This window comes from Ptychodera flava, chromosome 9 (genome assembly GCF_041260155.1).
Source record: "Ptychodera flava strain L36383 chromosome 9, AS_Pfla_20210202, whole genome shotgun sequence".
NCBI lineage: Eukaryota > Metazoa > Hemichordata > Enteropneusta > Ptychoderidae > Ptychodera > Ptychodera flava.
The window spans coordinates 43,935,319-43,957,460 of record NC_091936.1 but is presented as its reverse complement, the minus strand read 5'-3'; the positions used below and the strand labels follow the sequence as shown (position 1 = coordinate 43,957,460).

Below are 22,142 nucleotides of genomic sequence, written 5' to 3'. Positions count from 1 at the left end.
TACTTTGACCTTCACGTTTTCTTTTCAATTTGAAACAATCTGACATTAAATGGCCGTCTTTCTTACAATAATTACAAGAAAGTGTACCGAATGTTTGTCAGAAGGAGATTGAGACTTGGGATCTGATGATGTGGGAGTGTTACTTGAATTTTGTGGACTGTCGTCATTTGATTTTCTACTGTCCTTGAGAAATTCTTGGATGAAAAGGAGGAGTTAAATTTACCTGCATTGTTTCTGTATGAAAAGGACTGGGATGGTTTGCTGAGAAAGGAAGATTTGTGGGTCAATGAATAATCATCGGCCAAACGTGCAGCAACCTCCAATGTATCTGCCTTTTGTTCATTGATAAATGTCTTGATGTCACCCGGATGCACCTTTTAAATTCCTCAATCAAAACAAGCTGTCGTAATTTGTCATAATTCTGACTGACCTTTTCCGAAGACACCAACGATCAAACAGTTGTTCTTTTGTTCGAGCAAATTCAACATAAGTTTGATCCTTCACCTTCTCACAATCCCTAAATTTCTGACGGTAAGCTTCAGGCACCAACTCATAGCCCTTGAGAATTAATTCCTTCACAGAATCATAATCTGAAGCCTGCTCTACTGACAACTGAATGTAAATTTCTCTGGCTTTACCCACCAAAGCACTCTGCAAAAGCATAGACCAGGACTCCTTAGGCCAATTCAGACTCTGAGCAATTTTCTCAAAATGGAGGAAATATTTATCAACATCCTTTTCTTGGAAAGGGGGAACTAACCTGAAATGCTTAGTGATGTCAAACTTGTCTGAAGGGAAGAATTTTCCTGACTGTCCAAGCTCTAAACGTCTCATTTCTAACTGTAGTCGATGTTCTTCCAATTCTCTCTCTTTTTCTCTCTGTCTTTCTTCCATTTGTAATTCTTTGTCTTCCATTTGTAATTTTTCCTGCCTTTCCCTTTCTTCCATTTGCAATTTTTCCTTTTAATTCCAATTTCTTAAGCTCCAAATCTGCCTGTATTTCTAATTCTAATTTTTTGAGTTCGAAGGAAGACTCAGGCTCATAATCTTTTAAGGCAGACTCTTCAAAATGGCCAGAATTAACTAAATGTTTTGCAATCTTGAACTGAATTTCTCGCTTGCGCATAGATCTTTTGACATCTACTTTAAGGAAATTTGCCAGTGCTATGAGGTTGTCTTTCTGAGGGAATTAAATGTGTCCTGATCAAGGTCATCCATAAATTCGTCTGGCTTGAATTCCGCCATGATTGAATTTCGCTGAGTTCACAGTATACAGTAGTTTTGAAAAGGCTGTCAAATGTTGTCAAACTGCTCAAAATATTCGTATCCCGGACAAGCCCCCAATTTGTTACGTGCTAGAGAAAACGAACAAAAGGGTGAACTCAGCAGTTAACGTTTAAACAAAATTTATTACAAAAATAAAACTAATTGCTAAGTCAGGGATAGAGTACAAGCTTTAAAAGTGTACAGATTACTTATCTCAGCTGGGACGGCAAAGCTCCAGTCTCAGAGTTGTAACAGTCAGTCGGATGAATGAACAGTCCTTGCAGGCTTGAAGCTGCATAAAGTCCACAGTATAAATCCAGCGTTGACAGTGAAGGTCTTGAAAAGTCTTGAGATGACTACTGCTGGAGTTTAGTAACACACAAGAGACACGATCCCAAAAGTCTGACTGGAAGCTGAGCACGTCCCTTTTATAAAGGCATATAAGAACAATCTAGAACTTTTATTGACATGCTAATTACTGTTCTAAAATTATCTCCCTTACACAACTAATCAACTTTCCAGAACATTCCAAACATGACTAATTGAATTCAAGGTTGTTAGGTCATCAAGGGCAGTGACCTTGAGAATGTTCTAGACTAATTGAACTCAGGTCATGATGAGTGTGGGGTAAATGACCTACATAACAATATATATATATATATATATATATATATATATATATATATATATATATATATATATATATATATATATATATATATATACACGCACGAAAAGTTATTTGCTTGTCAATGCAAGCAAAACATAGTGCTTAATGCATTTCTGCAGGGCGGTAATACTGAGAATCTAGGAACTTGTAGTTGTCACTCTACAGGCTGTTTCATGCGCTAAGCAATCATCAGGAGTGAGGATTTGGCGGGAATTGGACTGTTTATATTGTGTAACACCCATAGGTAGGTGCCTATTGCAAAGATAGGAAGGGAAGATACTCCAAATTTAACTGTTATACGGCATCGCTAGTCTTCATTGTGTCCTGTGATCAGACTATTTAAAGTGATGTCGAAGGTTCACGAGCAGGGTATACAAGTGCGTATTATTGATTAAAACATTACGTACCACAGTCGCAGACCGCTAAAACGGAAGATGCTGTCAGGTCAGTTGAATTGAAGAGCCAGTATAGCTGTATATTTTGATGATTGTTTCACCCTTTTTGTTTGTAATGTCAACGAAAGTTTCTTGTTCTACTCCGGACCCCAACATAGCATGTTGAGATACACGATAGTCAACATGTGTAAACAATATCGTTACTATTGACAAATGAATCATGACCCAGACTTGAATTCAAATGTAAACAATAACAGTGCATTTAAGTACTTGGAAGCTGTGTTGACATCGCGTCGTTCACCTATTTACTACCATTTTCCTGACCGTGTTTCTCAGTCAATGTTCAGATCAGTAATTCATGATTTCAACATACGAAATTGGCAGCTTCGGATTATTTTTAATGTTTATGTTTATTACTTTCTCGATGATTATTTCCACTACGCACGGCGCCACTTCCGTATGTAGATATGGCGGTCAGTAGCCGAATCATTCTCGAACGATGACATGACTCCGAAACTTCAGTAAATCAACTCAGCAAAAACTTCAGTAGATCAACTCAGCAAGCTCCTGTTTGATGAAATTGACATTTTTTCCTTTTTTTCTTTCGCGTATTCCGAAGGCTGTACCTATAGTCCGAGCGTGATTTGAGAGCAAACAGATTACGCAGATAATGCAAACGATAGCAACCGTTACCAACAGACTCATTATGCAGAGCCATGCCCCAAAACGCCCACCCAAACTTGGCATTAATCCGGATCCCGGTCCATTTCGCGCCGGGCTTTAAATAGTAGGTGTTTCAACATGCTGTGGAGAATAGAACAAGAACCTGTAGTTGACACTAAAACGCAACAACTATCAAAGGTGCAGGAACTGACGCTTTAAGTTTAAAAAGTTAAATTTGCCAAGTCAGTGTGGCGAGTCTGTATTATTATACAAAGTACAAAAATACTGTAGCCTTCATACAAATATTCATTGACTACATAAGATACTTGATGTGTAAATGCTAATACCGATACAGTCATAATGTCAGTGACAAGTACAAAACTATGAAGAGTAAATCATCTTATTTTGAAATACATAATTATACGATGTTTTTGAAACAATCTATTGGTCACAAATTATATATTGTAATGATCAAATGCGGTAAAAATGTGAAAATAAATTGAATGTTTAAATACACACTGAGTGAGTGTGAAAGTAGTTGCTTCAGATGAGCGGCAACCAGTCACGACAAAGAAACTCCCAGACAATGGCAATCTTCGAGGCGTAGCGCTTTGGAACATTATCTTGATTACATGAATTATTAAAGTGCAGAAAGATAAAATATACAAGCTTTCACACTAAGATAAAATATACAAGCTTTAGACTTCCATAAATAAACCTAAAGGTAGAGCAATAGCTCCATCATCAGTTGATGGTCACGCTGGTGACGATGAAGTAGTAAATATGTGGAAATGCCATTATGAAACAATTTTGACCAAAACTGGTAACGATTCGACACCTGTATTTTCGAACATTAAATACTGTAATGACATGACTGTGCACCACGAAGAAATTTGTGAATTAGCATAAAAACCTCAAGACAGGTGCATCATCGGGTATTGATGGTATATCACCTGAGCATTTGAAGTATGCTCCATATAGAGTCAATGTTCTTTTGTCCCTTTGTTTTCGGCCATTTTGATTCATGGAACTGTTCCTAGACAATTGATGACCACTGTTTTAGTTCCTATTCCTAAAAATCCCGGTGGCAACATTTGTGACAAATCCAACTATCGTCAAGTTGCTGTTGCAACAACAATATCCAAACTGTTCGTAAGGGTTTGGTTAAATCGCTGTATGGAATGTTTAACAACCACTGATCACCAGTTTGGGTTTAAAAACCAGACCATGGTACTGATATGTCAATTTTTGTTTTGAAAGAAATTTTGAATTACTACAAACGTTGCAATACTCCTGTTTTCATCACCATTATGGATGCATCCAAAGCATTTGACTATGTTCATCATGATATTCTGTATGTTAAGCTATTGCATAGCGGTGTTAAGCCTCATATATTTTGTCATGTATACCGATAGGTATCAAGACTTTGTTGAGAGATGGAATGGGTTACTGTCAGAACCTTTTCATTCAAAGAATGGGGTAAAACAGGGGGGCATTACGTCACCTTTCTGTTTCACCGTCTATTTGGATGATATCAGTAAGAATCTCTCCACACTTCCCTATGGATGCCTTATTGGTGACTATAAGGTGAATCTTTTGATTTATGCTGACGATTTAGTTATTATTTCTACTGGAGTCTATGGCCAGCAGATGCTTGTTGATATGCGTGGTCATTATGGTTTCAATCATTCAATATTTTTAAATGAGCAAAAGACAGTTTGTATGCTAATTCAACCAAATATTCGTAAGCTTAATAGACAAATTCCAATTTATCTTAATGGTAAAATGCTTAATTATGTTAGTGTTTATAAATACCTTGGTCACTTAATCACTTGTGACCGTAGGGATAATGAGGACATTCAGGCTCAGACTCGGCAATTTTATGTTCGTGGCAATGCTATAATTCGTGATTTTAAATTCGCGCCTCTTTCTGTAAAATGTCACTTATTTTCTGTCTTTTGTGATATTCCTTATTGTTCTTACTTGTGGAGTACGTTTTCTTTATGTACGTTTAATGCCGTTAGACGAGCTTACTCCCATGTTTTTAAACATTCTTTTATTCAGATTAACAGTTCAATGTTTGTAAGTCTTTCGATTTTAACTTTTGATGAAATCCTTCGGAAAAAATAATTTAGTTTTCTGAGTAGACTCCATCTTTCAAGTAACCCGCTTGTGGTGAGTGTTTTATCTTTATCAGTGTTATCACAGAGTGGACTGTGGAGGATTTGGAGTAAGCGTATATTTTAAAATGTATTGTTGTTTTGCTAAGGATTTTTATAATCTTAAATGAAGATATAATAACTAAATAAAATAAATAAATAAATAAATAAAGCATATTACATTTGTTTGCAAAACGTTGAAGGTTATAAATATACTCTTACCGCACGCTTCAGATCATCTCTCTCTCTCTCTCTCTCTCTCTCTCTCTCTCTCTCTCTCTCTCTCTCTCTCTCTCTCTCTCTCTCTCTCTCTCTCTCTCTCATATACTACTCGTTTATTTCACGGACTAATTTCTCTACCATTGATATCAACTGATAGTAGATATGTGTATTTGTTTGCATGGTTCCGAGTTTGATCCTTTTATCCCCAAGCAAGCAATGACACCATTTAATTTTTTTGAGGGAATGGCTGTAAGTAAAAGCGTGATGAGGAGTAAAAGATTGGCGATTGTTTCCACTGCACATGCGTAAGTACATAAAGATAAGGATGAAGATGCACGTCATTCAATGGTTCGATAAGGGACGTCATTCAACAATTTGTAATCGAGATCCTTCCTGGCATTAAACATTCAACGTTAAACATTTCTTTCATTTATATACGTTTATTTATATAATTTGCATCAGATGAAAACGGACATATATTGTGTAGTCGTTTCAACAAATCGCCGATATTCTCAGAGTTAAAACGCAAAAGGAGTATATAACTGTGAAATATTTATTTTAGCGATATAATCCAACGCGATATTGTCAGTGTAGTAAAACGTCAGCTGATGATCAAACCATAGACCCTATGTTCAAACATACAATGTGAAGTATATCGATAGGGATCAAATATATCGAAATCATGATACGCAAGATGAAACGTGTGCGCGGTAACTTTGGCGACACACCTTGTGTGCATGACGGAGAATGTCAGAAACTCTTCAACGACTTTTTCACTCACTTCAAAGGCACCGTGAGAGTTTAAATTCCTTTTGTAGTTCTGTACTATGATATATTACTTAAAGCATATTTAGGCTTCAATGAATGGATATTCCATTGATATCGATGAAGACTTAAACTGGCAAATTCGGTGATTGATGGATTTTGACTCGATTAAACCGGCAACTCTCGGTAGGGCCCTACCGAGAAAAATCGATAAAAATGGGCGGAGCAAAACATAACTAATATGGTATCTTTGTGAACAAAAAGTAGCAAATTAAAACAGCTGGTTGAACACCTCCAAAAATAGAACGTGCTCACCACATAATGTAAACAATGACTGTACGGTGACTTTACGTATACTATTTTCACCCAATTTTACGGTTTACTTTCCATACGATACATCCACTCATTCCCCCATAGGTTTGTCTTGAACATAGACTTTTTCGAAGTCTTACTGGAGCAGAGGTTCGGCGCGGCGTCGCCTCTGATTTGTACAAACCGTGATGACGTTGCCAGGCGATCGATCGACACTCCTTAGATCTCATGCGTCATGGTATTTATATGTTTCTCGTCCGAAAACGAAGCGTTTGTCATTGTATTCTGCACGTTTTTGAATGATTCAACATAATGCATATCATGGCAGTGGCAATAGCTATCCGCATCTTTGTATACAGGTAAACGATGCAGAAATCCAACGAGTAGTTTTTCTGCCACGGATCTATTAGGCCTATCGGAGTTTTCCTCGGCTCAGTCAGTCATAGTGTACATCACTCTTGCAGGGAGTCTTGATTGCAGAGTCGTATTTGCCTTGATATAAATGAAGCACCGTTTTGTCCAAACACCGTCCTAGAAATGCCGCATTTCAGGAAAGAACGGGAAAAAAATCAAAACAGTTCTGAAAAACAGCAAATCCGCCTACTAGATGTCCAAATTTATCGAGTGTGGTGATTTCAATGGACGACGTTGGACATTTACCACAATGCTCAACGGCCGAGTCGTCTACCAAATTTTGTAGAGCTTTTGTCTTACAAACAATCCTTTCCTTATTCGACCTTAGTTAGCGAGGCAGGGCTGTGTCTCCATTATAAAACGTAGTTTTCCACAGTTCTTGGATGGTAGTTGTAGTTTCCTTTTCAAAATTTCGTTGTCTCATGAACTCGGCGCTGTCGCGGATGGGAGGGTACCGACGACTATTCCCCCGGCTTCGATTACAAGTTTTATGGTGACCGAAATGAAATGTGGTGTCGATTTGTTGTCTTATGATTATTTCAAAAAGCTTCTGAAAAATACTTATTTTAGAAATCAAACCTGTTAATATTTAATCACCTAAAATAAAATCAGAATAAAGTGATCGCATGATCTCTCGGAGTATTCATTTAATGTTCATCCCTCCCTATAAAATGGTGAGTTCTAGTATTTCGCTACTTTGAACGATCCCGCCAAAATCGAGTGCACTTGCACTTCTACACTCTCCACGCAGTCGCGATACTAGTTCATTACAAACGCGTGGTAGTCAGAGTCAGACTGCTAATCACACTATGTCAACTGGCTTTATGAAGATAGCGGTCACTGATGAGCACTAGAGGTAGCTTCGGGAATTTTCTTTGCCAGGAATGAATTGGAGCTAGCTGTGATGGGGATCGAGCATGGACATTTGAGTGCAACTTATGGGACTGATTGGTACCGTGACCTCAGCTGCCGCCGGCGCGACGTTTGTCAACTCGACGTCTGATCAGCATAAGTGACCCAGCAGTGACGACCGAATATGCCGAAGGCGATAGCAGGCGTCAAAAAAAATCCCGGTTTTGTCAGCACATTGGATTCCGGAGGCTACTTGTTTTGTGTTACATAGGCATGCACGGCTTTAGATCGGGAAAGAAAATGTATATCACTTTTGGAAACAGCTAAGCGTAAGCGATAGTTACGCATATCGCATTGCGATGATTGCGCTTTCAACAGTACGTTGACTCGAGGGAAAACTTGAAATTTGAAAGAAGACAGAAGATATACAGACAGTGTAGACAAAGTGAGAGATCATGCCAGAATTTGTGCTGGTACTTGTCCGTGGTCTCAACCCGAACATACCAGACGTACTTTATGTCGGGCATAAATGACAGTATAGGCCTTCCTGTCTGTAAAATGTACGGCTCAGGTAGGCAAACATAAATGAAAACGGTCCTTTTCAGGACCAACAAATTTTCCAAAAAGAGAACAACCTAATCAAATGTGTTTGCATGTATTTATTATACACAGTGTGTGTGCATTTGTATCTTTCGGTACGCTCCGAGTATTTGGTGTTTTTCCCCGCGTTGAACAATCAACGCTACGTACGTAAAAAGTAAACAACGTATCGCTAATGACTCATTTGCAATTTGCATATCATGTCAATCATGCAGATTCAAACTGAACATCGAACGTTATACCGGCGATATTACCGGCAAATATTTTATCCTTTTCCTGGTTCCAGACGTCATTTCAAATTTAATTTCGTCAGAAACCAAGTATATTGTGCTCCAAATACTTATACACATATCCTCAATTTCCAAGAAAAAAATTAATCGGTAGATTTCTAAATAACGGTTTTTATTGACGACGTCCAGAGCGTACCGAGTACGTTTGAATATCCCACCATTATGACCACTCTCGTAGGTTCTCGCGCTTTTATACGGGAGTTGGGGCTTTAACCGGGTACTGTATAAATGTTGTGACATTATGCATTTGCCCTTAGCAGTAACAACAAAGACCTAGAAACGCGAAGCACAACAAAGAGGCAATTAAAAAATATGCTCATAAATCAAAAAGTAGATAAGCTAATAAATGTGTATTTATGATAATTACGCTGTTTGATTACCTGGCAAATTACATCAAGAGTAATAAGCACTTATTATTAACGTCACGGTCCAGACCGTGACCGTGTTTACGATAAGGATATCACATTGGTGTCATATCGTAAAACCCTGCCTGGGCAAGTGTTGTTCTCATCTGGAGCATAGAACTACAAATTACTGCCGGTAGGTTTTCCTGTTCGTTCGCAATCGGAATGACGAATGTCACGCGTTATCAAGTCTTTGACCTTGGCGACGGTTCCAGTCCAGTTGTTGATCATGCATTAGCTCTCGCGTGATAATATTAGCTCATGCGTGATCTGACAAAATTGAGGGATGTTGTGAAAGTAGACTGGGGAAAAAATCCAATTCCAAAATCTTCTGTTAGGAAGATTGATTTGTTGAGTAAAATGGGAGACTCTCAATATTACTATGAACCTGTCCCTTCGACCCCCCCCCCCCTGGCCACACTAATGTTTACATTACCTAGATTTCCCATGAACAACAGAAAAATGAAAGAGAACTTTTGTTCAAACTTTCCTGAATGAAACTCTCACCAATTCTCTTACCAAATCAAGAATAACAAATTAGGGGGCACCGTGCAAAGTTTGGTAGTAGGAAAACAAATTACCTGACTTTACCCATATTTGAAATTCAAAATGGCCAACATCCCTGAACCAACTCTATGGGGTAAAATATGAATTTTCGATTTTCGAAAAACTTAGGCCGAGAATGTTTTCTTATTCCGAGAGCTTCAAAATGAGTCCCAACAAGCGGTAGAAGAGAAAAGTATTGAAAAAATTGACAGTCCTAAATCTGTCATCGAGGTGCATTCTACTTAACTCTATCTAAAATTGATTCAAACGAAATGTGTAACTTGCAGTTAACATACATGAACGTATTTTTTTTGGGGGGGGGGGCGATCAGTCCTTTCGCGGAACCCTCCAAGAAAAGGAGTAAATGAGCCATGCATGTCTTTTCTAATCAAAGTTGGAAAATGGTCAAACACTGCAAAGTCATAAACTGCTGGCCCTAGGAATTCGAAACTTTGTAGCAATATTCATGTTTTGATGCAAATTTGAGATAATTTAAATCAAACTGTACAGAAATGCACGAGCAAAATTATCATGAAATGAGTAAAAATTCATCATTCAGACACTACTCAGCTTTTGACTTCAATGTTTGCTGAATATTTCGTACTCTACATGTTTTTGTGAACAAAATTTGATGAATGACTACATCCAAATGAGCAAAACAGATAGTCAACAACTTCATAAACTAATTTATTGCTCCATTACCATCATTTTCAGAATGTTCCGATTGTAAAGCTTTTCTAAATGCAGTAAAAAGTGATAATTTAGGGAATTTATTCTAATATTTGTGGTAATCTCACGGTTTGTTCAACTGAAAGTCATTGCCATTTAATGGCGGCATTTCTTTTAATTACGGTTAATTCAGTTTATGGATCTTGGCATGTTTGTTTTATTACGTTTGAGTGGACAAGTGAGGGAAAAGACATATTACGCAGAAAGCTAATTAAAGTTCCATCAGCTGTATCTTCTGGAGATTTTTCCGTTAGTTTTGATTGAAATGATCACTGGCTTATGTTGAATAGCCTGTCAAATAACACAGAATCGCATATTGTTCGGAAACATTACATGCCCTACAACTAAATAACATGTGATTTTACAACGAAAATTTCAATTTTTGTCCGGACAGAAATACAAACTCTGTTGACACGCGGATTGCAACACAGGCATTCTTCTGCACCTGCGCGAGCCATTTACAGCAATTTCAAAATAAATATTCATTACTTATGCTCGCGGTACTTACGTCGTAGTCCATTGTCCGAGCACGTTGCGTAGCCAGATGTCTGGCAATCCACGACGCAATGTTGTTTTGATCCCGCAATAAACGTGAACTTGTACATATCGCGTGATCGCGGCGTCAACATTATCTTTGTTCTCCCCAGCACGCCTGAGCATGCCAGACGTCAACAAACGAGCTCGGTAGGGCAACACGTTTGAACAAAATTAGCAGTTTTATGTGGCTATAACATCACTAATCATGTTTGTTTCTCCGCAAAACAACATTTTGCAACAAATATGAGCCTCCAAAATGGAATTTCCGAGGTAAAAAATGGTCAAAAGTTACAAATAATGGCCCTTTAATTACAGAGCACATTGATACATATCATTAGTTCACACTTCCTCCATACGGACTGTGCTCGGTCAGATTAAAAACGCTGTGTTATGCAAAATGCTTATGTAATTCCATAACCATGCTGTCACGCTGATTTGTCTGACATCAATATCAAGTCCTTTTTTTTGTAGAATGGTACAATGACGTCACTAGCCTCCATCATGCCTCGGAACAGTTTTAGAACAAATATTAATCAGTTCAAAATTTATAACGAATGCGAAAAATACAGCGTTTTTAATCCGACAAAGCATAGTCCGTATGGAGGAAGTGTGAACAATTTTCACGCTGTAGTGCGAAGACTGCAGAACGAAACTAAAGCTACATTACAACAAGTCATCGTTGATGACACAGTCCCCACTTGTTAATGGGTACTTTGATTACAGGTCCTCACTGAGAGGAAAGAGTCATTTTTATTAGGTCTGTGATAAAAATACTTTGATACAGATGGCACTCAATGGCCAAGAATGAGTTCCATGGTGATGAAAACATAAAACCAATTTAGGCCACTATCCTTAAGGTCATTAAATGAGTCAACTGGGAATTAGTTGACAGGATGTTGCAAAACATTTTTTCATACTATCCTAACACTAATAGATTATCACCGGTACCATATTTTATAAAGTTTAATGCAGAAATTTACAACACTATGAGATCAACATCTGTATCAAGTTTCATCAAATTTGACGTTGTATTTGTGGATATATCACTCTAATTAGGAAAGTTAATTACATATGCAATTACAATAATTAAAATGACACTGATAAATGTCTTTTTCACTGTTAAAGCAATGTGAGCTTAACATCTGTACAAAGTTTCATGAAATTTGATGCAGTATTTCTTGACATATCAGCCTAATTATGAAACTTCAATAATTGACATGATACTGCTACATGACGTGAAACAAATTGACGAGCATGTATGAAATAGGTCAATGTCCTTGTACCAACTTTGAATGATACTGGTGGAAATATGTCTGAGTTATGGCTCAGTACATGAGAAAATCGTAACAAAATCGCCGCCACGCAGCGATATTTGATCTTACTGTTTAAAAAATCAACACGTATATGTATGACATAAGTCAATGTCCAGGTACAAACTTTGAATAAAATCAGTTTAGACTTGCCAGAGTTGTGGCCCTCGACATGAAAAAAACCATAACAAAATTGCCACCATGTGACCATATCAGACCATATCGAGAAACAAATCGACGTACATATGTATACTATTAGTCAATGTCCTTGTACCAACTTTGAATAAATTTGCTTGTGGATGTCTGAGTTATGGTTCAGGACATGGAAAATCGTAAAAAAATGGCCACACGGCGGCCATTTTGGATCGTATCACAAAACAAATCAATATGCATATGTATGACATAGGTCAATGTCCTTGTACCAACTTTGAAAAAATCGGTTGAGATATGCCTGAGTTATGGCTCTGTACATGAAAAAATCGTGACAAAATGGCCGCCTGGCGGCCATATTAGATCGTATCACAAAACAAATTGATGTGCATATGTATGACATTGTTCAATGTCCTTGTACCAACTTTGAATAAAATCGATGGAAACATGCCTGAGTTATTGCTCTGTACATGAAAAAATCGTAAGAAAATGGCCGCTTGGCGGCCATATTGAATCGTATCACAAAACAAATCGACGTGCATATGTATGACATAGCTCAATGTCCTTGTACTAAGTTTGAATAAAATCGGTTGAGAAGTGGCTGAGTTAGGGCTCTGTACATGAAAAAATCGTTACAAAATGGCCGCCTGTCGACCATATTGGATCGTATCAGAAAATAAATCGACTTGCATCTGTATGACATATGAAGTAATCCTTGTACCAGGTTTGAATGAAATCGCTCCAGGCATCTCTAAGATATCTGCGTGAACGGACGGACGGACGCACGGACATGACCAAACCTATAAGTCCCCCCGGACGGTGTCCTTGGGAACTAAAAACGATGCTGTGCAGTTGCGATGTTAAATGAACACCTGTCGTTAAAAGGAAAATGCATTTTAATAACTGTTGACAAAAAGTTTCACAATACAATTATTCGGTGCAATTAATCCATTATTAACTGACTGATGCAATAAGTTCTTAATTTATCGCCCGTGTTTTTTAAATGCAACTGGCACAATGTGATTTGATCTGTGGAAGGGAGGAGGATAGCTAATCGGATTAGTCTTGGCTATTGTACCAACAGATCTGCATATCGGATTTGTGTCGAGTCTGCGCAACCAAGGTTATTTGGCCAAGTTGATAGACTTGACATAAACCGCTGACGCACGGCAGAATCATTCGTCAAACCCTTTATTATTGCATCCTGTTGTCGTGTTTAGTTATACTTTGTTTTGTTTTGTTTTGTTTTTCTATTGGAATGATGAGCGAATGCATAAAATGATTTCACCCTGCGCTGTAATTCATAATAATACAAAATAAAAAAAAATAAAAAAACCTAATTATTGTGACTCATACACATGAAGAATTCGGGAATTCAGAAGTTGTGAGGAACCTCCTGATCTGAATTGTATGATGAAATATCTTGCTTGAAGTCTTTAACTACAACGTCTTGACACTTTGATAAGAAAAAAGTTCTTTCAAACACATCGGACCGGGTAATGGCATGGTTAAGGCGTCAGATTGTCCTGCCAGGAAATTTACTCACTAGATCAAAATTTCAATGGAAAACAAAAGGCTATGATACCTTCATAATCCTCTTACAGACTAGAACAAACTCGATCCCTGGGATCGAATCCCCTACCTTTAAATCGCTGATGTACAGAAGGTGTTGCCCTATATATTTGCGTTACGTTTATACGTTAATACCAATGTGTCCCATCTAACTTTAATCATATCCCACATTACTCGATATTGACCAGTGTCTTCTTGTATCAAAGTGATTAACCGGACATGCTTTTGAGAACAAAGGACTGAGACCGTCACGTGACAGTATCAACAAGAGCCAGGGCTCGAGGACTGGCTTTCAAATGCGGTGTCATTTAATATTATATGTAAATACGTGCAGTTTTCATGCTTACCACACCGTCAATGGCAGTTAACAACCCATCTCGTTCAGTGTACATGTGTTTGAAACAATACTGTTATGTGTTATGAACCTCATTTGCCAGTGCAAATGTTACATTTTACAAAGAGGTTTTTTCCATGCTTATCTGTGTGATCTTTGAGGCAGATGTTGACAGAATTTCGCGCCTGTATGGCCTGCAGATCCTTTCGACAGTGTTTGCGTTGAATCACTGAAGGATATGATGAGATCACTATGAACTCGCTTTAAATGTCACGCGGTTAATTTATAATTAACTTTGTGTCTTTCAATAATAGCGAATTGCGTTGATCAGGCTTTACCTAGCTCGCAACGGTCTCTCCCACTGAGATGTTTAGAAATAACGCTGATTGAATCTTTTTAATAAAGGACACCATCGTGGGCTTCGGTTTCTCGATGATATGGAGCAAAAATTTGACAGATTCCAATCCCTGGGATGTCAGTATATCTTATTTCTTGTCTTCTGATGTTTTATTTCCATGAATGTTTGCTCTTTTATCAATTTGGTATTAACAGGTTGCCATCCCATGCGTATGCAAGGGAGATATCTTTCTAATATTTTGAAAATCATGGACATAGCGACTAAGAAGACGAAAGGTCCGAAATAAGCATTACTGGTTCTACCAAGGAGTATAATACCCACAGTCTCCAGTCTATCAAATACCCCTACCCTCCCCCCCAACACACACCCTCTTTGAATATTAGCCTGGCATGCGAGCAATGCAAATTCAGTCAAAGATGGGGCGGACATGTAATAAAGACCTAAAATGACAATAGAGTCTTGCCATGTGACGCATGGTAAAGGGAAAATGGATTTGCAATGCAACGCGACGCACGTTACAATATGCTCTCAATTCGCTTGATAATACGGCTGAAAAGATTCACCTTGAACATCCTACCTAAAGTTGGACTTCATTCATGAATGGATGAACAGTCATTCAGCCAGCAACCAACTGTTTCTGAAAGACGATAAATGACTTAATTATTATCCGACTGATGTGAATCCCTTCTAGTGAGCTGAAGCACGCTGGTATCTTTGGAAATTCAATCCGATGGGGAACTACACAGGTCAAAGTTGAACAGCTGAGAATATCGCTAACATAGACCGGTGTATCATCATTTGGGGAAAGTCGGAAATTACGCTCTGTAACGGCACATACTGACCGTGCCCCAAACTATACAGGTATCGCCAACTGGTAAATTTCATGAATTTCTCAAAATCATCACAAAACATGTTTTGAAGGCTGATATACTGATTTTTCTTATTTTTGACCCTGACCAAAAATTTGGAGGGGAAAGTGAGAGCTGTTCGTAACTGCCCTCCCACTGGTATACACTGAAAATGTGCCCTCCCACTGAATTTTGACGCCCACTGCCCTCCGGTATCTACAGTCTGCTCGCTCCCCACTGCCCACAACAATTCAAGCTCCCCACTGCCCTCTCCCCACTACTGAAATTCCCCATTGCCAACTAGATGCCCACTAGGCAACCCAGATCAACACAAAACCATGCGAGCAGTTAGCAGTATACCTTGGAACATTGCTCCCCTCTAACAATTTCTCCTCAAGTTCTTTAAGCACGCCGCTTTTCCCTCCCGCTACGTATTTTCCGATGCCCACTATCAAAAATTTTCTCCCCGCCCGCTGAAAGTTATGAAATTTCTTCCCCGCCCGCTGTAAATATCGATATTTTCTCCCCGCCCGCTGATTAGTTTTGAAATTTGCCAACCCGCTGAAAAACTTCGCACGAACAACTTTTTGTACGAACAGCTTCGTTGGCGGCACCTGACTATACCTCCGAGCTATACATTTGCCGTGTATTGCAAGGTCTATCTCATGATGGCCATTGTTGAATTATTAAGTGCCCAACATGCGGCAGTGATAATCATACACATCTCAAATGAACGGCAGATTGCACGAGAACCATTTTTGCAACGTTTAGCGTCTTTGTTCTTCTGAATATTAGCTTTCTCCACGAAATATCATGAGTCATGCATCAATTTGATTTTCAAATATTGGAAAACTTGATGTCATTCGCTAATTCTCTGGTATCACCGGTCTGGTTACTTCTATTTTCACGTTTAATTCTGTAGGGATGCTATTGTTATCTGTTCGTCATTGTAAAGCAACATCAATGCTGTAGCTTGCACGCTATCTCGCTTGTTTAGTCGAGGAGTATATAATCCTCTTCTCTTAGCGAATACCCCCTGCGCTCTGCTTTTGAAAACATCAACTAGTGTAAAGATGCTTGTGCAGACCGAGCTAGATACAATTGTTCTAGCGTCGCTGTTGCAGGCCTCACTCATATTCACCTGTGCAGCAGCGTGACTTTCGTAGATATAGACTAGCATTAGCAAGGTTAGGTCATTTGCTCATCAGCCTCAAGGGATTCTAGAATCAGTGTACCAGGAATGATGATCAAACCATGTTTCAACTGGGAATCAGCTCAGCTCCTAACGTAATCTTGATGATTTTATCGCAAAACATGGCGACACATAGGAAGACTTTCATCTGCTATAATCGAGTACAGGTCAAAAGTATCTTGAGCTTCCCCAAAAGATTGAGTTTCATACTATCGATACCTTATTTCGGAGACGTCTTTCTTTCATTATTTTGACGATTGACTGTTCACCCCCTCCCCCCCCCCCCGTTCTTTATGCGTCTTGTCAGTATAACCGGATAGAATTTTCACAAACAGTTGCTGCAAAATCCTAAGGGGTTTGACTGCTACTTCAACTCGTATACATCATGTCCGAATACTGTGTGTGTGTATGTATGTGTGTGTGTGTGTGTATGTATGTGTGTGTGTGTGTGTCACAAATCACTTCAAGTACAAAGTAATAATATCTGTTACTTAAGTTTCTTCTTATGATATTATTACTAATTATAACAGATATTATTACTTTAACATGATTGGAAATAATGTGGGATAATTGGATGGTGAATTTATGTCGGTTTAATCTGCAAATGTAGGCTCATCTGCTTTTTTCTTTAAGTGATAGACTTGTATTTTATAAGTTATTAGTAATATCGCAACATTTAGCTATACGGCACCAAACACTTTTGAGATATTTGAAAAATATGAAAATCCAATTATCCCAAATTAGTTCAAATCGTGATCTTTGTTCTTGAGGACTTGAAGTAATTTGTATGGCTCAAATGCACGAACAAAAGCAACGACTTTTACAGAACTCTATAAGCTTTCTATTTAATAGAGTTGTTTTGATTTTCTTCTTATCTAAAATCTCTGCGGCGCCGACGAAATTGTACTTGTAAGACAATTTCCGATTAATGAGGAGCGTAGCTTCAAGTCTATCATTAGGAATATAATTAGGTTTAACCAAGCCATACGATTCGTTGGTATTAAATTTGGAAAAAGGTTCTGTTTGAAAGCGAATGCTCCTTTACTTATGACTTTAAACCTCAACATGCAAAATTGTTTTCCACTTTCAACGGCTAGTGTATGCATTTGCCCATCCTTCCCATACATTTTTCAAGAATAGCGTCGGCTCTTGAGATGACAGTTTACAACACACAGAAAGGATTAATAAAACCATGCCATTTGCTTCGTAACTTTTATGCCATCCCTTTTATGTTTCTCTTTAAAGCAATATTTAGTTACCTAATCAAAACGCGAAATCAAGATTTTCATTTATTTTATCGGCCGCTCTGGCCACGTGCTAGGTCTTGCAGGAGAAACAAAAACATGGAAGACGAGAGCAATATGAGATACCTTTTTGGAAGGGTTAGTTTTGCATATTTTCAAACTTGAAAAATCCAAATCGTTGCTTCATACTCTGGAAGAGTGGATAGAAAAATTTACATGCGGAATTGAACACAGAAATATCGGTTGTAGAGAAATTAACCTTCAACTGCACGAGAACAGTCAGATTTACTTTGGCCTTCGTGCGTGTCTGAGGTATGCGACCGACAAAAAACGCGGTATTGTTTGAAGAAGCACGCACATAAATTGTGTGACTCAAACCGACAAATAGTGTAGGCTTTATTTCCTTTTAAATCCGTTCCCGTGAAAGGATGAGGAATTTACTCGCACGTCCCCCCTGGCTTCAAAATTTCTGTTCGTGACGGTAGTGCGCGACACCTTGCGGTGAATTTCTTCAAAACCTACTTGAAGCTCATGAGCAGTAGATCTGTTCTGACACATCCCAAGGAAAAAAGTTCAAAAGTTTCAAGATATGAGCGGTTATATCCTAAAGTGTCTGATGATCGTGCTTTTTGAACGAGTAAACATTCGATTTAATGGCACCATCGCGGAGCAACAAATGCAACCTATAATCAGTATTATATGAATTATTTAGGACATGCAATTATTTTGAAAGAAAATTTTTGAAAACTTTAAATCAGAGGCTCGAGGATGCTTTAAAGTATAAAAGTTTAAAAAACAAACGTCATAAACGCTAGTTACAATCAGGTACAATTCCTGCTGCTATTCGTATCCACTCCAATTATATTGCCATTATTTGAAAATGTCATCTGTCTGCCTCGCGGTAGAATTGTCTACCTTCCTCAGTACGTCGTTTGTCACGATCAATCTATTGAGGCTATCTGTTTGCCGATCTCTTCTTGTTCTGCCTTCCTTTTCGTTGCTCCGTCTGTCTGTCTACCTGTCAGCCTTCTTCTCTCTTCGTAACTGTTTGCATGTCTTTTGGTCGGTATGTCAGGTGGGTGGAAGGACTGTAGTCCATCGTATCATGCCCGTCAATCGGGCTGCTTTCTCATGATATCACATCTTCTTCATTTGTCTACAACACTTTTAAATTTTTTCGAAATTTCATCAACCTTGTAGTCACGTGAATGGCCACATTGACTCTGACTTTGCACCTAAACCTTGATATTGCAAATTTAATGATAGACTGGATTTGCATTGAACATGAAAGGCGATGGCAGCAATTCGATAAAAAACTCCCCAGGCTGCAGAATTATACCAACTGACATGCCGTAATGGAATGGAATCGGATTTGCAATGAAAACGCAATGCACAGTACGTACAGTGTGCTTTCAGTTTGCTTGATAAATACACCTGATATGTTTCACCTTGAATAATCTACTTAAAATTGGATTCCATGCGTGAAGGAGTCAACACATTTCTCGACCAGTACCAAACTATAGGTTTTCTTTCCACAATGGTGATAAGCCTGAAAATGATCCAAATCACTATAAAATTCCCTATCAGGCCGTATACGGCCATTCTGAACCAAAATTGTACCGTGAAATAGCTATTCCTTGACGAGTCGATCCCGTGACCTGAGTTACCGACTTCCGTTGGAAGGGGAAGGAAGATTTTCAGTCTGGAATACAATTCATGTCCGACGATAACATCAAATACGAAAAGCAATGTGGTGTGCTGACTAGGATAGTTTGCTTTGCCACACTTTAGGGAGAAGAACGGAAAAGTGTATTTGTATATTTCAGTATATATGAAAGAAAAATAAATAAATCTATGTGTTCGATGGGATTTCTACTTATATTACGCTGAAACTACATCACCTATAAGCTTACTTATTCTCTCGGAAACCCTTCATGTTCACGTCAATTTATAATAATGTCTTTAAAATATTTTTATGACACTGATGCGCTAAGAGTAACTGCGACCACATATTAAACATTATAAGTACGCCGGTACTTTATGAGATTGCGCAGTCTAGCCATGGAGCATTGTGACTTTTAAGATGTCCCATTACGAAGCTAAATTAAATCAAATCCAGGCACAGATTTTGTATTCTTACTAAGACTGGTTTTAAAAATCTGCCATCAAATTGGCTAATCCTTCTACAATAGATATTCAGACAAGTTTCAACATCAGTCAGTGTGAGTTTATTTTCAATGTAACTTTTTTCCTTACTTGTTATGCGCAATTTCCGAAACATTAGCGATGTAGTCATTTTCCAGATTGTTCTGCGAAGAAAGCCATGACATGACTGTTAATTTTTACAGAATGTAGTAAGGCAGCGTAATGATTTCAGTAATTTTAATTTTGCAATCTGTCCAGAGCAACCTCAAAGAGACGACGACAGAGTAGACGGAATGCTATTAATTGAATGAACAGATTTCAAGAAACTTTTAGTGTCCTTGCATCGAAGTGAAACTGCATACCCATCCGTCCGGGAATTATTTTCACTGCTCTTACAAACTCGGAGAGCGTGTTTGAATTTGCAGGCGCAACACTCATGTTATAAATGGGACCATTGCAAGGTCTTCCAAAGCTACAGCATGATTTGAAAGAATCCCTGCCCTGCCATGGGCGTGGAAAATCTTCCACACAGACGTTCCACCCAGGGACCGTTGGCATGGAATTCATCCTTTCATATTAAAAGCACACTTAAGAAAAAAGAAACATATTATAGAGCATAAAATGTTTTGATACATTCTTGATTATGTTGATTATCACAGTTGGGATTCCTACACAACAAAGCCTGAACCGGAATATTTATCTGACTAAGATTATTATCAGTAATGTTCTTAAATCTCTTAAATATCATTTTCACTGATCTTATCCCTCATGGAGAATTTGTCTGTTCAGTTTATACAGAGTAACACCTGTTGATGGTGACCACGTTCAGAGTATCCGACCTGGCCGTAGCCTAAAAACGGGAAAACCCAGCTACTGAGCTCACAAAAAACGTACTTACACATGCTGTAGATCGTTCAGGAACAGTCTCTAGAACTTAATACGGACACAACAACGAAAAACCGAGTTAGAAATTTGTAAATTTACAGAGCTCAGCAACAACGTGTGCTCATCTGACGGGGTGTGGGTGGGCGCTCATGAAGGTATCGGGGTGGGGTGGGGGCTCATGAAGGTATCGGGGTGGGTGGGGGGCTCATGAAGGTATCAGGGTGGGTTGGGGGCTCATGAAGGTACAGACGTATTTGTATGAAGCGATGTACGGTATGTACGCAAACTATTCAATCACAATCAGTACTTTTGAGTGATGCCTTCAGAAGTTAGTCCCTGTTGTCTACCGGCTCGTCAAGTGCCTGTCCTACCCCGGTCTCTAGTACCGTCGTCTCCCTGAACAAACTAAAACGGTATTTCTCATATAAATTCTCGTCAATTCAACTATTTCATATTTTTTTGCTAATAAACATTTACGTTCATAAAAATCCTACTATCTTGACTTTATATTTTTATTTTTCCAGGAATACCTTCTGAACTGCGGGTCTTGGCCATGGTACTGGCGTATATTCCAGCGGCCCTCGATCCTATCATTTGGATGTATGCTATACCAGCGATCAGAAGACACACACGAAACGTCTTTCAGATGTTCAGAACACACTGTTTCAAGTGCTTCAGCGGCGTCACTGGGCAAGCCGATTGAAGAGAATGATTTTAGCGAGATGGTATATCCGTGCAAAGTTCGATCGTGCCAAGTACCGTACCGTGATCTGACCTGCTCAAATTTATGTTCTGTAAGTGGGTACATGCCGTGCTGTTGTTCGTTTCATATCTAGAAAACTTCATGATATACCCACTATAAATAAGACTTTCTGGTTCGTCGATTTTAATTCAGTTTCTGATTTCAGTTTTCAAATCGAAACTAACGACCGAAAGCCAAAAATTGCATTTCATTTGTTATCAAATAAAGAACTATGGTTATATTTTTTCATAATTAGAAACATTAAATTTTACAATCAGAAACATCGGCATTTGTGAGAAGAAAAAAGTCAAGTCGTTCGATTTTTCTTGGCGCGACATCAATTTCGTTTCTGATATATATATATATATATATATATATATATATATATATATATATATATATATATATTATATATATATATAATATATATATATGTGTGTATATAAATATAATATGTATGTCATATATACACTCATATATAGTTTGTATACGTAGTTTCCTACCTACTACCATACATACATACATACATACATACATA

At 38.3% G+C, this 22,142-nt stretch overlaps 1 protein-coding gene across 1 annotated transcript in view; it reads left to right on the top strand.

Moving 5' to 3' along the window:
• LOC139141136 (uncharacterized) overlaps positions 1–21,754 on the top strand; it is a 30,325-nt gene extending 8,571 nt beyond the window's left edge. Inside the window, exon 2 of the mRNA XM_070710739.1 lies at positions 21,387–21,754. Within this exon, the coding sequence (XP_070566840.1) occupies positions 21,387–21,565 (179 nt within the window). The 3' untranslated portion in view covers positions 21,566–21,754. The remainder of the gene's footprint in view (positions 1–21,386) is intronic.
• Positions 21,755–22,142: the final 388 nt, after the last annotated feature.